The sequence below is a fragment of the Homarus americanus genome, unplaced genomic scaffold (genome assembly GCF_018991925.1).
Source record: "Homarus americanus isolate GMGI-L3 unplaced genomic scaffold, GMGI_Hamer_2.0 scaffold11302, whole genome shotgun sequence".
Classification (NCBI taxonomy): Eukaryota; Metazoa; Arthropoda; class Malacostraca; order Decapoda; family Nephropidae; genus Homarus; species Homarus americanus.
Window position 1 is genome coordinate 2,507,638 of NW_024736744.1, and position 19,820 is coordinate 2,527,457.

The following is a 19,820-nucleotide window of genomic DNA, read 5'->3' on the forward strand; positions in this document are numbered from 1 at the left end:
AAGTCTCTGGTGCACTCTAAGATTAAGAGAGAAAACGGAGAACTCAGGCATCCTGAAGTGAGAGAAAAGACTCCTAAGACGGGGCACTCAAATAAAGAGACATGACTACATGTTTTGTGGACTACCCACTGTACAGTACTGAGCGTATCCTTTTCATCACTTTGTAAAAAACCTCGTCATGCCTATGTGTGTTTCTGATATTTACCAGAACATTATATATATATTTAGTGGGTCAAAATGGCCGTAAAATGGGAAATTTGGGGTTGGGTGCCTGGAACCAATTAGAATAAATCCCATAGGTTTCTGTACTTTCGGACAACGTCCATTTCGGTTAACATCACGTTTCCAAGAACGTATCTAGGACATTAACCGGCGCATGACTGTATTTATATTTTTTGGGGGGCACAGTCAGCCAAGTGGACACTAGACAAAATGTTCTGGTTTATGGAGACATCTGGAAATCTCTCCAGAGTAAACACACGTACTGTATTATTATAAATGAATTGCTCAGAGACATTACATGTAACATTTCTGAGTGCTCTGATTGGCAGAAGTACAGTGTTTTGCATCGGAAAACCACATGTCTCCCTTATATAATTAAGTAACTAGAAGCCTGTTACTGATTAAGAAATGTGAAAACATTCATGTAAGGAATTTTTAATAAAAAATTAATACAAGTTCAAAAAACATGATTGTGATAATATACAGTAATCAACAAAAAAATTTTGGCATCGTAGAAAACTGAAGGATGCAAGGGGTAACTGGAGTGGTTTAATGTCCCCTCGCCCTTCAAAACAAAGTGACGGATTAAATTATTTGTCACCATGTGAAGACGGGTTTGTTATGACTGCTTTACCAAATGGGAGAATGAAAAATTGGTTTCCTACTGACTTCTATACTGTACAGCTAATATATATATATATATATATATACAGTATATTATATTCAAGTCACTGTTGCTTATATTAGTATCTACGACACATGCTTATAGATTGAGCGTGCTTCATATTATGACATACTGTATGGTATTTATATTTTGCAGTCCATGTTCATCCATAATGAGCTGCAATACCTAGTTCCTTATTAAGAAGTATAGAGGGATGGCACTCCACCCTAACCCACACCAGTTCGTCGCTCCTCATCTCCACGTTTGTGGAGGAAGGCACGAACCAGACGTAGGCTGAGGAGGAGTGAAGGGGTCACACACTAGGTTACCAGGTTATTTAAGTAATATACTCAAGTGTCTCTTTTCAGCCAGTGTTTGCCTAGTAAAAACATTAGTACAGGCATTCGCTGATTTATGTCGTGCCAAACAACATTGTTTAATATTTAACGAACAATATTTTATTTAAGTCGCTGAAGTGTGATATAGAGTCATTTTGAATCTCGCACTCACCAGTGTGATGTCCACCCCATTCACACGTTCCTAACTCAGCAAAATTCAGTCACGTTTTCAGCTCAACATTTGAAAAATAAAATAAAAAAATGCCTGGAAAGCATCTTGCTGCTACTGTACCCAAGAAATCCCTTCTTTCCATCAGTTTAGACGTGAAAATTTAGGAAGTATGGAGTCTGGTGAGAGACAGGCTGGGGACAAGATGGCACCTGGTAAGGCACAGGAGAGACAGGCTGGGGAGGAAAGTGTAACCTTGACTGTCTATGCTGAAACACCAAGCTGCAGACGCTCTCTTACTGTCAGTGTTGCTGAATGGATTCCCCTCAACGTATTCTCTAATGCGCTGGTCCTCAGCAGCAGTGGCTTTTCTTGCTGGTCTCTGAGGTCTCCATCCTCCTCCCACCTCTTAGGGGCCAACGATAAACCGTCGCTCAGTGAAGGCCAAGCTCGGCTGCTATTCCATCAAGAGAGAAGTCAACCTCGCTCATCTCCACCATCCTCCCTCATTCAGCAACCCTTGCAGAGTGATGCCCCATTCCTTGTACTGGTGTTGTTATGTGATGCTTTGTGGGGTGGCTCCCTTAACATCTTGATTTGATGACGTGTCACACTGAATGTGTAAAAGTATGTGGGGATATACCTGCCTTCTCTGATCATAAGTTACAAATGAATATGAACATGTTTCTGGGACCAGTATTTTAATTAAGTCAAATATTATATAAGTGTCTCAAGGTTCAAGATGATACAAAACCACTGGTTACCACCCGTGTCCTCCCATTTGCTGTGATGCCAATTATATTTTTTTCCGATTGCTGTATATTAATTACATCCTTCCTGCTTTTCGAACTTGTGTTCATGTTTTATCATTTCACCTCTATTTGATTGGTTCCTCATATATCTTCATCAGTAATGGGCTTCTAGTAGTGTATTAAAAAGAGACATGCAGTTTTACTGATGCTAAATGGTTCTACCAATCACCTTACACATGCGGTAGCTTCTAGAGTGATTCATTCATAATAATACATGTGTTTACTACAGAGAGGCCTCGACATGTCTCCATACATCAGAACATTTTGTTGTAGTATAAGGTCAAGACTAGTCGCCCCCGACATGTGCTCCGGGTTTTTACACACAACTACTAATTAAGGTCGAGCAACATTTCTCTACGTGTTGCCAGCCTTTACCCGTCATGTTACAAAGTGGCCACTACCTCCCTACACCTGCTATCATGAATTCTGACTCAAGCCATAACCGAAGTGTTCTGTTACACTGATCCTTTTCCACAACAATGCCACAAGATACCTATCAGGTATATCCCTGGCACCACATAGTCAAGCATTACCCACCATCAGAAGATTTATTATCCCTTACAAGTCAACCAACTCAATACTTCCAGTCATTCACACACTTGCTACTCTTTAAAGTACTGTACATGCACTTACATTGACAACTTCCTGAGAAACATCATTGACTGCATTCTTCTTAGCCTGAATTGTGGCCTCATTCCCAGATGGCAGAGCTGATATAGTGGCAGTCACTTGGGTGGAAGGTTTTGGTCCTATAAGAAGATATGAATTACATAATAAATATATTCTCAGTAAAATCTATTTAATTACAACAAGTATCACAATTAACATATTTCTAACATAACACAAAACATGAATTATAAATATTAACTTAAATTGGCTACTAATAATATCAGATTAATAAATGGCTGCATTTCTTTTCTTGCCTAAATATGAGAAAAATCTACTGTGGTAACAGACTTCAGAAAAAAGGGGATGAATTTACAAAAATTTTAAAAATTAAAAGGAAGTGACATACAAGAAGAATACTTTATGCACACAAGACAATACAGCCATATAAGGCCTATATGAGTTTGGCATTATATAATGTCTTCTAAATTATCGTGTGTTCTCCCATTTTTTCTGCACGTAATGAATGGGAAGAGGCAACAAGGAAGATGAAAGTTGCTATATACACAAAGTACAAAAGGAAACAGGGAGAAGTACCAGGAAGGGAGCAAAAGATCCAATATTAAGTCACATTTGACAACAAACACTTCCACAGCGAGATGCAAATGTAAAATTGAAAAGACACGCTTGTGAATCATTCATAAGACAGCAGCTGTTGCTATTAAATTTATTAATTTATGTGAAACAATTTTATCCTTTGCTGAGAGAACAAAGATAAAGAAGACTAGACTACTTGAGTACTGTAGGTAGGATTATGATGGGGGTGTTTGGGGAAACATACAGTATGTATGAACAATGAGTGAATTAAATTTTCTACAGACCAGGCAGCTATTTGATGGAAAACTGTCTCTGACACAAAATTTATAAATAACTTTAAGCTGTAAGAGAGAGAGCACACATTAATGCAATACTTTCTGTCTAATCTGTGAGGTTATGTTCTGATGGACATCATAGATTGTAAACATTGCACTGTAAACATTACCCTAGAATTCAGTTTACTCCTGTGTTTGGGTTTCCTTCTGCGTTGAATATACTGTAGTCTGGAGTTTGCCAGATATAATATTAAGAGATCCATCCCCATAATGAAGAGATCAAATCCTCAAAATAACTGGGGTTTTTTACTTGATAAGTTAAATAAACCTTCCCATAAAAAAAAAGTTGAGTAATACCATAATGTGTAATAACAGGAGTTATGTTACACTAATTTAAAGAGTAAATTTGGAAAATTTTCAGTGAAACATTGTTCTAAACATAAATTTGCAGAGATTAATCATATTTTGTACAATATGTTAGTGAGTTGAGGATATGGTGGTTATAGCGGGCCTTTTGTTATACAGTATGATGAAAAACGGTGTTATCATATCCAGTACTGTACTGTACTATACGTACTAGTTACTAATTGTACTATACTGTATATAGATGGCTCTTCCATACATTCTAGCTTGACAAACATTCTCAGCAACGGTAGAGTAAGAAGAAGACTTACTTATAGGCGGTAACGCAGTGGAATTTTGTGTCGAGTCTGTCTGTATTCCATTCACTTGGAAGCCATAAGTGTTTTTGTATTTGGTAGCACAGGCGTACCGGCAGAAGCTCCGAAGCGTATTGTCTGACATGACCATGTGGTATTGAGCTTTAGCCATATTATTGCACATGTTACAGGGGGTGATTGGGGCATCAGAGGAATTGGTTGATGCTGTGTTGTTGGTTGTTGTTGTTGTGGTTGTTGAGGAAACATCACTGCTGGTGCTATTTTTTGTCCTGAAAAGAGATAATCTGATTCAAGTTGCATATCATAGACTATACAGGAATTTGATTTTACAAAACACAAATTGGCCAGAACAAGTCAATGTCCAAAAACTAGAAATACCTTAAAAAGTGCAAAAATAAAGCAAACAGCTTGAAACAACAATATGAATTACTTTACTGTACACTGTAGCCTATAGGGACACTTTCATGAACTCCTGTAAACACACTAGACACACTTTGATGGGAAGGAGGTACCATATGAACAGACAGTGTTATTAAACAAATCCACCTGTGTAAACAGTGGAAGCATTCTAATAATATTCACATTGTACAGTACATCTTTGAAATCCTGTTCCTCAAGAATCTCACCTTCCATGCAAAGATGGCCACACAAAAAATCTCCAAATTTACAAGATGACTTTAAATAGAGGACAGTCACAGAGTGGCCCATTGATGTAACTACTAGTATGAGACTATTTATCCAGTGTCCTGGTGTCCGGAACGCCCTCCCAAAAAAATGGAATTAATAACTTAAAATGAGCGTCAAGTAATTCTGGGGCGGGGATATTTCCAACTATTTCCCTCCCGTGAGCTGTATGTTATGTTTATTTTTTAACTCATTATTTTGGGTAGATATACGTAAAAAAAATTTACGAGTTACATACACACTCAATCTTATGAGGTATACAAAAATGGTAATTATCATATGGTATAAAGTACTTTTCAACTTGTAATTTTGGCTAGATATATGCACATAAATTTCTTCTTTTTTTAACCCAGGTGAAGTACATCCATACAAAATACCACATCGAGAAAATGTAAAAAAGAAATAAAAGAAATAATTATCATAAGGGATAAAGTTTTAAATATTCATGGGTTTCTACTGTACAGCTGTGTGGGGAGTGTGTGGAGGGTCAGCAGCGCTGAGCATTACTGCTAGGAACACTACTGTGTTGCTAAGGTGAGCATCATGGGCAATTACAACACAGCTTGAACTCTAACTTGCATCAGTTTTACTCTTTCTATGCTTTCATTAATGCTAATTAGATGCTTTTGTTATTGACATTTATATGCTTTCATTTTTAAGCTTTAATGTTGCAGCACACTTTATAGTTAAAGCTACTTTTAAGGGTGAATCTAATGATCCAAACAGAGGCTTCACAGCCAATTACAGAGGGTTTACTGTACATTTTAGTCCTGATGCTCCTCATTCCAGAAAAACCTAGCCGGCAACCCCCAGATCTCATGCGTGTCAGATGACTGGTACTATGCGTACTTAAAATGTAATACAGGTTGTACCTCTCTAGTCCGGCATTCTGTGGTCCGCAAACTCCCGTGGTCCGGAGTATTAAATTTTCGCCCCTCAGGCCCCAATGTGGGTCAGTGACCTATGCCCAGGTGGGCTAATCCCCGAAAAAAAAAAAAAAACCAAAGCCGCGGGAAATTAAGGTTTGTTTACATCCGGCAGTTCGGCTGCTCTCTCTCTCTCTGCTTGTCGATACAGAGTACAACATTTAACCCTTCAATATATATGAGCAGTAAATAAGTGTTGCTTTCATATTCTTTTGTAGAGTAATGACGATATGTTTTCACATGTGCACACTTACATACGCGCAGTCTCACTTTTTTTCTTTACCATTAATGGTTAGCTACTTATATTGTTCCATTTATTAACATTAAATAACATTACTTAAAACAACCATATTAATTTTTTTACATTTATTTTACTACAGCTACAACCAGGGTCTTATTTTCTTCAGTTTTATATGTAGAACCAATCTGGTTTTGTAAGCATTAACGAAAACAATGCCGGCAGCCGTCTCGTCTCCTCGTGTGTTTTAATATTCCACGTATTATTAATGAATTGTATTGTTCATTTTGCACAAACAAACATTAATTCAATAAAAAAAATTCAAAAACATTAATTAAAATATATATGAACGGTAAATAAGTGTTGCTTTCATATTCTCATATAGAGTAATGACGATATGTTTTCACATGTGCGCACTTACATATGCGATCTCTTTTTTTTCTTTACCATTATTGTTAACTACTTCTATTGTTCCATTTATTAACATTAAATAACATTACTTAAAACAACCATATTAATTTTACTACAGCTACAACCAGGGTCTTATTTTCTTCAGTTTTATATGTAGAACCAGTCAGTCACTGGCTTTGTAAACAACGAAAACAAAGCCGTCTCGTCTCCTCGTGTGTTTTAATATTCTACGTATTATTATTGAATTGTATTGCTCATTTTGCACACATAAGCATTAATTCAATCAAGGAGACATTCAGTAATAAACAATAATGAATCCTTTCTACATAAGAGAAATGACGCTGTTTACACGATTGTGCACGTCGTCTGAACGTTGGTGAGTCGTTCAAACCCGTCGAAATTCGAGTTTCCGCCGTCAAAATTTGTAATTGTTTTTTTGTGTGTGTGTTCCAATAAAAAACGTTGAATTAAAAACTCGCAAAATTTGAGAAGCTACTGTACAACATTTAACCCTTCAATATGTCTTCAAAGAGACCATGAAGCAGAGAAAGTGGTGCAAGTGCTTCCAAGCGTAAGCACAAGTCACTATATATCCAGGAAAAGGGTGAATTTCCATGGTCCGGCACCGGTCAGGTCCCGAGGTTGCCGGACTAGAGAGGTACAACCTGTACTGGCTTTCACCAACTCTCTTTTTGTATTCTTACACTAAATGTATGACTGAGCTTTCATCTATCAACAGTTCTGTTTTCTGCACGTCCATAACAACTGCTATCTTGCAATACAAATAGGTTGTATAAGGTCCTCAGAAGATGCTTTATAATAAGGATACTTACAAAGGAGACAAATCTTTGGTGTTAAGGCAATTCAATGAACAGTAGAAATAATCTCTGAAGTCTTCATCTACCTGACGGTGAATCATGTCGAAGTTGTATTTTTTCACCTGCAAGTGAAAAAAATTTACTTAAACGTTTCCTTTTATGAAAAAAATAAATAAAAAAATAATATTTTTACCATTTACCATAAACTGCTGGGTGGAAAACCCTATACAGAAGTATTTGGTTTAACCCAAGGCACTGGTACAGTACACACAATACAGCAGAGTAATGCCGCATCACACATGGCATTGTAATGACTGCTACAAGAAATGGAGAATTTGAGCGTTTAAAAGACCTTCACTTCCTTGTACAGTGACCCCTCGTTTAACGAACACCTCGGTTAACGTAATTTCGATTAACGAACTGCCTTCCATAAGGATCTTCAATTCGGTTAACGAAAAAAAATTCGCTTAACGAACTTCTTACGAACCGACCTCAACATGTTTTCGCTTGCACTGACAGGGCAACCAGCTTTAGTATCAGTCCGCCAATACATTAATCGGTTCTAGGGCTTAAATTCCTTACTATTTTTGTAAATATCAAGAAGTTTATACTATTCAATAATTTTAAAAGTTTAATATTCAATTTTTTAGTCATTTTAACAATTATTGAACAAAATTGAAGGTAAAGTGACTAGTTTAATGCGCGGCATCCAGCCTCTTTACACAGCAAACAGGCGTCAGTCTCTCTCTGTTTTCACTGGAGGTAACATCTTGCTTGAGACTCTCTTCAACTAAACGCTTTTTTTCTGTGTTTCCAAGCAAATTATTGGTCATTTTGAAATATATTTTATATATTGACAATATATAATGCAGTGCAGCGTTGATTTAAAGAAAATAATCTTGAATTAAACCAGAGAGCTAAAATTTTATGGGTGAAATGGCACCATGGGGTGACTTCTCTTCCACCCCAATGCCTTCTCTTCTTCCTTCTCCTCCACCCCCATTCTAAATCCCATCATCATCATCATCATCCAGGAGCCTTCTACATACACACCTCAAAGTAAGTGAACTTTTCTACCATTTTTGTTGAATTTAGGAAATTTTCGGTGAGCTGGAACCAATTACCCAAAAACCCATTGAAACAATGGTTTCGGTTAACGAACGTTTCGGTTAACGAACGACCTTCTGGAACGGATTGAGTTCGTTAACCGAGGGGCCACTGTACTTTTACCCGAGTAACTTTTCAGCTTAAATATTATATACTTCTACTTTGTTACTTTTGTACAAGTTGTCTTGTTACATTTGGAATTGCCCACCAAGGGGTGACTTTGGATAAACCACTCAGAACATAGCAAAAGATACCTGATATTGTCCCAGCCAATCACAATAATGCAGGTGGGAAAGCAGCAAGTAAGAGTACCAAAAAATGTCAAGAACTCAAATCAAGAATGTTACATGGGTTAAGTAACAAAGTGCCAATACTGTTGCTTTGTTACTAGGCCCCTCTGCTTAACACCATGTCTGGGTGTGACAACTGAGCTTCAATCATAGTCTGTAATAATTTCTTCCCTTTACAATTTTCAGAACTTTTACTCTTGAAGTTAATAAAACACATTTTGTAGTTGAATTATTATACAGTGTACTTATATTCACCCTAGAACACAAATAAGGAGTAAGGCATAAAAAAAAAAAGACTTCCCTTGTAATAAATTTTTCCCATTTTACTATTAAGAATCTATGACCCAACCAACTATATAAAGGGAGTTGCAACTGTAAAGAAAATATTATGCATTAAATATAAACCTTTTAAAATGCAAACTTACCTTACAAGTATCACAAACGACAATTTTGCGAGCGGAAAGAATGAAGACATTAACACAGGAATCTGAACAGAAGACTCGTAGCTGATGCCCTCCATGATAGAGGTAGTGACACACATCCTCTGCATTCAACACACGGAAACACAAGCAGCAGGCAACTGAAAATAAAAAATAAGAAATCTCATACTATATATGAAAGGGAATATGAGTAACCTTAGGCAGTAGGCAGCTACCAAACAGGGAGGTACTACCACCTGGGAAGATATTGGAAGCATAATGTATTGGCTAATGGTAGACCCTGCTGCCATATGTGACCAAGTCCCAGGTAGTTCATCTGACTCTCTGCCTCATTTACATTGCAGGTTTCAAGTGTTTCTCGTACTTGACAACACAGCATCCAAATAGTGTTTCTCACTATTGATTTTTTTCTTTATACATTAGTTCTTTATTATTATCATTATCATTATTTCATTTTACTTTTTATTACAAATTTTAATTACTATGAATAATTATTACATTTTTGCCCCCCAGGCCCCGATGTGAGTCAGTGCTCTCTCTCTCTCTCTTTTTTTCTTGTGTAAAACTAACTAATTTTCACTTACCAGCTTTGACCCTGTTGACATATTTGTAAACATTAAGACAGGGATCAGAACAGAGTTGGTAAGGCTCTTGATTTGACATAAACTCATATCGGTTTACACCTTCTGTCTGACACACTGTACAAGAATGCTGTTCACAATAATTCTGTTGGCCTATGTCCCTCCTCTGTGCTCGCTTTAGACACTTCATACTGCAATATTCCTGCACAAAAAAGAAGTATATAACATCAATGAAATATTCCCATGTGATATTAATGAGAAAATTTTATTACAATTTGATGAGAAAAATAAGCCAGTTTAGTTTTACTGTCAAGACAAAATGTAATCAAAGTCTCTTAATCCTCACATGGCTAACCATTTTAAAAGTTTCATTTGTCTTTCTTATGGATTCCTTGCATCACATACAGTACAGTAATACTTTACCAAGTGAACTGCACAGCAAAACAAAACATAAAAAAACAAAGATTATATTCTCGTCTGATAACAAAACATTTTCCATTAGAGCTACATAACTATCCAACTCTATCCTGTCAGCACATCAGTCTAAAATAAGGAAAACTAAAAAGAGTCAACACTTACTTTATTTGCCACTGAAGTAAGTTTTTGTACTTTCTCAAGATTCTTTTGACAGTAACAGCATACTTTGATCTTCGTTTTATACCTTTCCAGACATGTATTGGAGCAAAATTGGTGAATATCCGATCCAAAACGAACACAGTACTTCCCGATGAATAGAGATTTTACCTTTTCACGACACGTGTGACATTCTCCAGCAACTTCATTGAGATGTGAAGCTGTGTGAAAATTTATAGTTTTGTATTGCATTATGGAAAAAGTACTAAAGCTACTAACAATAAGATCAAGATAAATTAAAAATAAATAAACGGTACACTGAATTTAGCAGACAACTAATAACAATAAAAAAGTACTCTATTTCATTCATAAATAACCCACTGATGATTTGGGAAAAAACAAAAAAACGTTTGAGATGATACAATAAAATCCCAGGGTGAAGCTCCACCCTTATTTGTAGTCTGGAAACCCATATTATATATCCACAGAGAAAGTACTCCACACTTGAAGTTCGATTAATTCACCAAAGTTCATGCAGTAGCTACCAAATGTTCATCCTTGCATAGCTTCAGAATACTCAGATATTATGATAAACAATAGAAATAATATGCCTTACTCAGACAAGTTTTTGTGCAAAATTCTCTGGTCTCCCACGAGTACTGCCCACTACGAGAGACATTGACTAGGTCCTTCCCACACATTCCACACATCTTTTCAAATATCAGACGAGGTTTTTCCACCACATGATCGGACGTGAGGGATGAGGTCCACCGAGTTCTACATTCTGCACTACACAAGAATGCAAACGTCCCACTCTCATTCTTCTTGGTGATGCGAAAGTCACATCTCTTACTCTGTGAATCACACAAAAAGATGACTTATCAAGATACATCAACTATTTATATGTACAGTAGCGGCATTTTACGATGTATGAAGGGTCCATTCCTGAAAATCATTTTGTAAATTAAATCATATTTTCCCATACTCTCATTATGAAAGCCGAGATTAACCCTTAAAAAATAAATAAATAAACGTAACACATCAAGCACTCCCACAATCACCTTGCCACTGCTCCACTTGACAATGCTGTGAGCCACAACAGGTAAAACAATCCATGTACAGTACTTCATTTTTTGCTTAGTTAACTAGAGTACTCTTAAAACAGTAGAGTATTGCATGTTGAACATTTTTAGTTGAATTATCTATAAACTGACCAGGCCCATTTGGTGAGATGGTCAGCAATCTTAACATCTTTAAGTGCTGCAAAAAAAAAAAAATAAACTAAAATAAAAAAATTAATAACAATAAATTAATAAATAATAAAAAAAAGGTAACTTTGAACTTTTTGTATACTGTACCCATCTTCAAAACACGGGACTTATTTTTGGGGGTAAACTGGAATTTCATAAATCAGAGACTGCCTCTATCACAGTGGACAATATGGAGAAATGACCAATGAGTGGAGAACATCTAATCATACAATTAAATTTGAAAACTTTAAAATGCACAACAATTCATCAGTTCACCAAGAATAATTCTGTTCACATAGAATGGTGTTGATATAACAGACTCACAACAGCAACAGTTTATACAGTACTGTATCAGCATAATCAATAACAGTTACCCTTAAAAGCACTGTGATGCATGATGGATCTTGTTGTGAGGCATCACTCACAGGTCTGTCATGCCCTCTCAATCTCTCGAGTCGTGTCAACTATTACATGACATTAGTACAGTACACTCTGTACATAATTTTGTGCTATCACATTAGTGTTTTGTGCTTTAAAACAATGATTCTGCACTGTTACTAGAGTAGCTACTATGATTCTGTGGATACAACATTTATTGTGCTGCAACAATATAACCTTGGAAAGCCAGCACAACTAGGGCCTGAGGATGCCACATTTACTTGGCCTTTCATCATTTTCAAGCTTAACAGAACTTTACTGTATACTTTTATTTTAACTTCATTTCCTGAGAGTAATACAAAATGTGGGTGAGGCTCCCGAGTGACACATCGCAGGATTTCCAAAGTTTTATATTAATTATTAAGACTTTGTGCTACAGTATCAATGATGTGTGAAATTCTTCTAGTCATGATTAAAGCTATTTGTTAATAAAAATAAATACAATACTGTAAACATAAATAATACTAATTTAGAATACTGTACTGTATATACTGAAGTGAATGAGAAGATGCTTTCATATTTCAATAGAACCTACCTTGCAACATGCAACACACTCCCTGTTCACAGTGAGGATACTCCGTAGAATGTGATATATAAATTTTGCCGTACTGGCTGCCTCATCACTGGTTCCTGTATCCTTAGCAACTTCCTGTTGAGTGAAAAGTAATACATAGATCGATAAAAATATTCAGAGGGTAGTGACATCTAATGATGTGAATTGTCTGGTGAATACAATGTAATTAAAAGTAATAACCGTCTTCGTCAAAAGAACTAAACACACATAATGTCACTGATTTTAAAGAGTTGTAAAGTAATACAGACAAGAGCTTTCCTGTGGTGCTATAAATTTAAGTTTAATATCATTCCAAAAGGTCAAGAGCACTGTGATCTTGATCTTAAATATTCTAATGTCACGCGAGTTCTAAATCCATAGCCTAAACTTAAGGATTAAGTTACTTGAAATACTAGGCCAATCACCGTGTGTTTTTAATCTAAATTATTCATATGTTGATAAATTGCAAAGGCACAACTTTATAATAATTTTGTCCTAAAGCACTGATGAAAATATATAAGTAATGTACTGTATTATGTTTAGTCCTGAAGAAACTTTCTGATTCTGGTAATTTTTTTAAGTGCTGAATAAAATATAAACAATGTGAATCTAATATAAAATAAATTCCAGTAAAGACTCTATAATAATTGCTGTAATCTAAACTTACCGAGACAGCACTGCTAAGACGAATTTTGGGGCCAGCCGACTCAGCTTTGTCTGTATCTTTTCCATCAGAGCTTTTTGATGAAAGGCTTTCAGAGTTAACAATTTTAATCCCACTAGTGTTGGATTCATCTGTTGTATCTTTCTGGATATCCTCAATGGCATCACTTGACTTGTCAGCGTTATTAACTTCAGTCTCGGGCAATTCTTGTGAACTAGAATTTTCCTTGCTGGGAGTGTCTTTATCAGATGGCTTAGCAGTAGCACTGTCATCTTTCCCCTGATTGGGATCTTCTGGGCTCATGGGATCCATAAGTGTAGTTACCGAAGAGATCTGGATATGAGAGAATGAATCGCGGTCTTCATCCAGGGACAGACCAGTTATACAATCTTCTCCACCCACTACATTGGAAATTCGCAGCTGCAGCCCACCCATTTCATCAGAGCCTATAATAACACCATGCTCAACTATTTCTCCAATAGCTGGAACGTCCGGGTGCACTGTGGATATCACGACATTTGATGATTCTTCGTTTGGAGTGTCAACTAAAGAAGCTAACGACCGGAGCTTAATTCTTCTGCTACTTCCTTCTGTGTTAGACTCTTCCCCACTGCTGTTCTTGTCTGAAGTTTTATCATCCTTATTCGTATCATCAGCTTCGTCATCAAGTGCTAAATCTACAACAACTGCAGGTTTTTTGTACACTGGAACTTCTACAATGTCCTCTTCACTGTCTTCTTTTCTATTTTCGGTGTCATTACCATCTTTTTCTTCACTTCTGCTTTTTTCTTTCCCAAATCTTTCATTACCTCCTTCCTTATCAGTTTTGGCCCTATCTGTTTCCATTACATCTTCTCCCTGCTTTTCGTTTTCCAATGCATCACCTCCCTGTTTATTTGCTGCCACTACATCTCCTCCCTGTTTATTTGCTTCCACATCTCCTCCCTGCATATCTACTTCCACTAAATCTCCTCCCTGCAATTCTACTTCCACTACATCTCCTCCCTGCTTATCTACTTCCACTACATCTCCTCCCTGCTTATCCACTTCCACTACATCTCCTCCCTGCTTATCCACTTCCACTACATCTCCCTGCTTATCCAGTTCTATTATGTCTCCCTGCTTATCTACTTCCATTACATCTCCCTGTTTATCTACTTCCACTACATCTCCTCCCTGCTTATCTAGTTCTATTACATCTCCTCCCTCCTTATCTACTTCCATTGGACCATCGTCATCATCAGCAAGATTATCCTCCTCTGACAGCACATTGGAATCCAAAATGCTGTTGGAAGAGTTGCAAATGATAGTGTGCGTTGTGTCATCATCTTTTTCAGACACTGAGGCATTGAAAGTACTTTTAGATTGCTGTTGGTCAGCCTGATGACTAGCAGAGTCTTCAGAATTGTTCTTTGTACAAACACCATCTGAATTTGATAAACTATCACTCTGGTTTCCTTCACTGTTTTCATTGTCTTTTTCACAATCACTATTTCCACTTTCTGTTCCTAAAGGATCGACATTTGCTGAACTTTCATCATTTGAGCTGTCATTTACTTTGCTAGGAGAGGAAATACTAGCCTCTTCACCAGTACCTTTATTCAATGTCTTAGAACCTTTTTCACTACTGCAGTCCCCATCTGCTTCAAGATCCTTTGAGCTATTGTCTTTCTCTTTTGATGGCCCTGTTATCTCTATATTGCTGGCAATATTTTTTTCCGCACTTGAATTTTCAGCAGATACTGTTTCCTCTGGAGGATCAACTTCCATGCTCTCTCTCTGGCTATCTTCCATGGCAAAACACTTTCACCAATCAATTCTGTGGATGAAAAATGGGCAAACATAAGTAAAATTTATATTTACTAACAACAATAATAAAATACTGTACTATACAGTACTGTACAGTATTATATAACTGCAGTAAAAAATTACCACCCATATGATATTTCAACATACAGTAGCTACACAAAAAAAAAATGGGTAAAAGATCCTTAAATGGGAACTGTAGTGACGTGACAATACAGTACAGTACCGTATTAAACATGAACATGATTTAATCTGTGAAGCCACATGGCTATACAGGAGTTCCTAATGTTTCTGTTATAATTATATTCAATAAAACCCTTTATTAAGGCACTCAATAAAGCCTTTATACAATCATTCAACCACCCCCACCAATGTAAAGTCTTCTATAGTTAATATATTTTTTAAAATACAGAACTGTATAGAAATTGGCAATAGATTTCAACTGAAAAAAGTAAGAAAAAATATATAAACTTTAAGTTACCAAGTTTTTTCATCTTGACAGTTGGGAACAAACTTGTGGTTTAATAATCTGCATTTCTTAAGAAAGTATACAGAACAAATTACTGTACAATAACCCCTCTCAGTACTGCAATGGACATCTTTTTGTTTGGATATTGGGAACACTGTCCAATATTGAAAAGACTCAACGTGTCAACTGACAATGTTTACAGGATGAATGTGTCTGTTCATTTAAGAAACATAGTGCGTGTAACTACCACACAGCCATACCATAATATTTCCTCAATGCACATTTTATGAACAGCTATAAATACAGTACACATGTACAGATATCATAACTTACTATTTCTAATACATATCCATAACCAATATCAGATACCTGTTGTACTGTATTAGGATATATAAACATAATTCTATAATATACACAACACACTGGTAGCTTGAACAGCTTCCTAATAATAATAATGTAATAATAATAACAAATATAATAATACAGTACAGAATACTGTACTGGCAAACATTTTCAGAACTGGAGTTATTAACTCTTGAAACAATCTGCCAGGGAACGTTGTGACAGCACTGAGTGTAAACGCTTTCAAGACCAGACTTGACCAACACAAGCGCACGTTCAGATTCATTCTGGAACCAGTACTGTACATGTCCTGCAGTGTACAGTGATAACCCTTAAGCCTGAATAATTAGTGCAGAACTCTTCCTGGGATGAGAGATTTCTGGATAACGAGATGACTCTCAAACCCGAAAAAATCACACATCCCCAGAGTCGGGTACATACTGGGAAACGTTTCTCGGAGTTTTCCAGAAGTTGTGCATTACAGTATTTCATCATCTGAATTTACTCTTAGACCTGGAAAACTGGAAGTTTTATCGGAATTTTCCAGAAAATGCACCTGTCTCAACCTTAGAATTTGCTCCCAGATCTGGAAACAAAATTTGGAGAGGTTTTCCATAATTTTCTTCGAAAATGTGCCCGATTTTCAACCTTGGAAACTCGTTCTCAAACCCGGAATTGGGAGGATTTTCCCTAAAAATTCTGAGCCAATTTCAATTCCAGTTACAGTATCAGAGAGTTCCAGCTAGCAATGATTCAGGCTCATAGAGATATTACTGTACTGTACTTACCAAGAGTGCATAACACACACATGACTGAGTGACCAAGTGGCTAACAAGCTGATCGTTGGCAAAGAGGATAGAGCAAACCCAAAACAAGTTAGCTCTTTAGTAAACAGATTCAAACAGGTCAAGATTAAACAATTTACAAGTTTCTTCACAGCTATGGCATAAATAAGTGTAGTCAATAATCCTGGTGTTGGATTAGGTTGACCTTGCACCTCCCCCCTTCCTAAGCGTGTTAAATTGGGGCAAAATTATGATGACCAGTGGGAGCCTGACCTGTACATGGATGAAAATTTGCTCATTAGATTCAGTCTCGTTTTGGGGCTAACTTATTGCACATTTTTGCTATGGTATCAATGCAAAGATTTTGTAAGACTTCGTCAGTGAATGTACAATAGTGTAAACTGTTGGTAAGTGTATAGGTTTTCAAGGACTGTTGAATTTTGTAATACAGTACAGCATAAAATTATCTTACAATCTTATTTAAGTAAGTTAGTACATTATACAAATGATGATGTGATTAACAAATCAAGTCTTTTCCTTATTACCAAGTACAGTACATGTCCATAATTTGTTCAATATTGGGCTTTGATTTTATATCTAAGCATAAATATTATTCAAGGAATATTACTTTTTATTTTCAGCAATTAAGTCTCCAGTAGGCTAAATTCTACCAAGCCCAACTCCAGAATTAAAAATATGTTATTGTTTACTGAAACACAATATTAGTATATGTACAGTACTTTTAATTAATAAAAAAGGAATAATTGAAAATATTAAAGCTAGATTTATAACAACTGATGATAACCCAAGATGATTAGCGTCCATACAGCACCCAACTCTTTAAAAGTTAGCAATAGCAAGTCATTACTGAACTCTTACAAGCATTATGATCTATTATGTCATACCTGCACCATTTATGCCTCCCATAAGACCCATTATAAAAATTTTCGAGTTGCGCAAGGGTTTCTGTTATTAAGGAAGGTAACTAGTATGGTGTAACAACACTATTTGTGGAGGATTATGCATAAGGCGGATGAGCGCATACCTCTGTGAGATGCCATCTGTGATTCAGTACAGGGTACAGTACATATTTACCTTATGTAAGGGACATTTTCAGTTTACAGAAAATAAGGCTTACGGCTAGAGTCCAGCAACGAAATCTCTCCGTAAACCGGGGAGTGTCTATGGTACAGTGATATCCCCGTTAGCCGGAACAATTGGTGCAGAGCACTCCCGGGAATTAAAGATTTCCAAGTAACGAGACGACTCTCTCAAAGCCGGAAAAACTCCCCCATCCCAAGAATTGTCCGGGTAACGGGAAAATTTCTCAGAATTTTCCGGAAAATGTGCCCCTCGGAAAATCATTCCCAAAGCCGGAATTTTCCAGAAAATTGTGGCTTTGGTAACGATTTTCCGAGAAAAATTCAATTCCGGCTATCAGAGAGTTCCGGGTTTGAGGGATTCCGGCTAACGGAGATATTACTACCTATGTATTTCAAAAGTCAATTATTATTATTTTTTTACATTTACTCAAGTCGTCTCCAATGAGGCTCTTTTTACTTTTACTCCAGTGATATGTACTATGTATTACTAAAATAACACTTTCCAGTACTTTGTGCATCACTGGAAGAAACAAATGCCCAAATGGCTGGCAAGCCGGTAAGTGGGAGAAATTATAAATTACAACACAACATTAGGATATGTCTAATGAAATGTGTCGTCACATTCAAAGAGTCTACAGCCTCCCCAATCTTGTAGCCTCTGTGCACTGCACATGCTCAGGATATTATTCTTTAATCCAATTTTTTTATTACAGTAAACCCTCAGTATAACGTTACCCAGTCATAACGGACAAATCCTCAAGATAAAAGACAGATGTCCATTATCCTCGAAGAGTTGTCTGATAGTTCGTCATGCATGAATACTAACTGAAAAACTGTAATAACTACTTTATGTAGTTAATAAAGAAAAACAGACAAATTGAAAATTATTGAAAAATGTGAGCATTAAACAACCATTATCACACATTAAGCAGTTTTCTATTCACTACCACACTCACTTGTTACATGCTCCTTTATTCTGTGAGCTGTATGTTATATTGTGCTTATTTTTTAACTCGTACTTTTGGGTGTGGAGCACGGCTGATAGGGACTCTGTTACGTTGATAAGGTGAGCGTCGAAGTCGCTATGGTCCCTGAGAACTGAGACACACTGTGTACACTGACATATTATTTTTGCCCTTTTCATGCTTTCATTGTTGTCATTTATATGTCTTTGTTATTGCAGATTATATGCCTACAATTTTAACTTTTAATATTACAGTGTACAGTACAGATAAAGCTACATTTAAGGGTGAATCTAGTGATCTGAACAGAAGCTACTGTGTAATTTGTGGACAAAATATATTGACATTTTTCTCTCATTTCTCAGTACGTAATCAGGAATTTTAAGAACATACCTTAAGAATTAATGTAAAATATTTCATTACAGTACTAGGAATATATTTAAAATTCATACAATAATAAATAGTCAAATCTCCTATTTTGAAATATCCAGTACAGTATTTCACGCCCCATTTATTTCAAAATTGGGCAATCTGTTTGGTTGATTTTCAGTTTTAGCAACACTGGTCCAACATGGGTACGAACCGTCTCGTAAATTGGGTATGAGTTGACATGTTCTGATGGGTACGAGTTGTTCATCACCCAACAACTTTACCAACTTACGGGGGTGTATATAAGCTAGGATACACCATTGTTTTCTCTTAGATTTAAGGTAATTCTTCTTCTTTTTTCGGACAACACAGGAAGGTTAGGTTAAGTTAGGTCATTTGCACAGGAAACGTCATAGAATAAAAATGTCTTAGAACTGTCTAAACTATTGATTGCAAAGATAAAATTCTCCAAATTCTCGTGGTCCAAAAGTAAACTTTACCTGCACCAAATAAATTTCTCTTTTTCTAGATCTAAGGGTGTGTCACTAAAATTATGTAGTGAGGGGCTCAGGACTCCCACACATTTGAACTGTACAGGGTCTCACAGGCATTCAGTGCTGCCATACCCCTGCTGACTCAGCCTCCTGC

General features: G+C 36.5%; 1 protein-coding gene across 8 annotated transcripts in view; it reads right to left on the reverse strand.

Annotated features, from left to right (window-relative positions):
- The window catches only part of LOC121872461 (zinc finger MYM-type protein 4-like), a 74,173-nt gene that overhangs the window by 52,807 nt on the left and 1,546 nt on the right, over positions 1-19,820 (reverse strand). For all 8 annotated transcript variants that reach the window (XR_006090090.1, XM_042375242.1, XM_042375241.1 and 5 more), the window contains exons 2-10: positions 13,340-15,155; positions 12,655-12,768; positions 11,048-11,285; positions 10,438-10,652; positions 9,862-10,060; positions 9,263-9,417; positions 7,456-7,562; positions 4,358-4,632; positions 2,839-2,954 (exon numbers count right to left, since the gene is read on the reverse strand). Coding sequence is in view for 7 of the 8 variants with exons in the window: in XM_042375242.1 (XP_042231176.1) it covers positions 2,839-2,954; positions 4,358-4,632; positions 7,456-7,562; positions 9,263-9,417; positions 9,862-10,060; positions 10,438-10,652; positions 11,048-11,285; positions 12,655-12,768; positions 13,340-15,130 (3,210 nt within the window). In the remaining variant the exon portion in view is untranslated. The remainder of the gene's footprint in view (positions 1-2,838; positions 2,955-4,357; positions 4,633-7,455; positions 7,563-9,262; positions 9,418-9,861; positions 10,061-10,437; positions 10,653-11,047; positions 11,286-12,654; positions 12,769-13,339; positions 15,156-19,820) is intronic.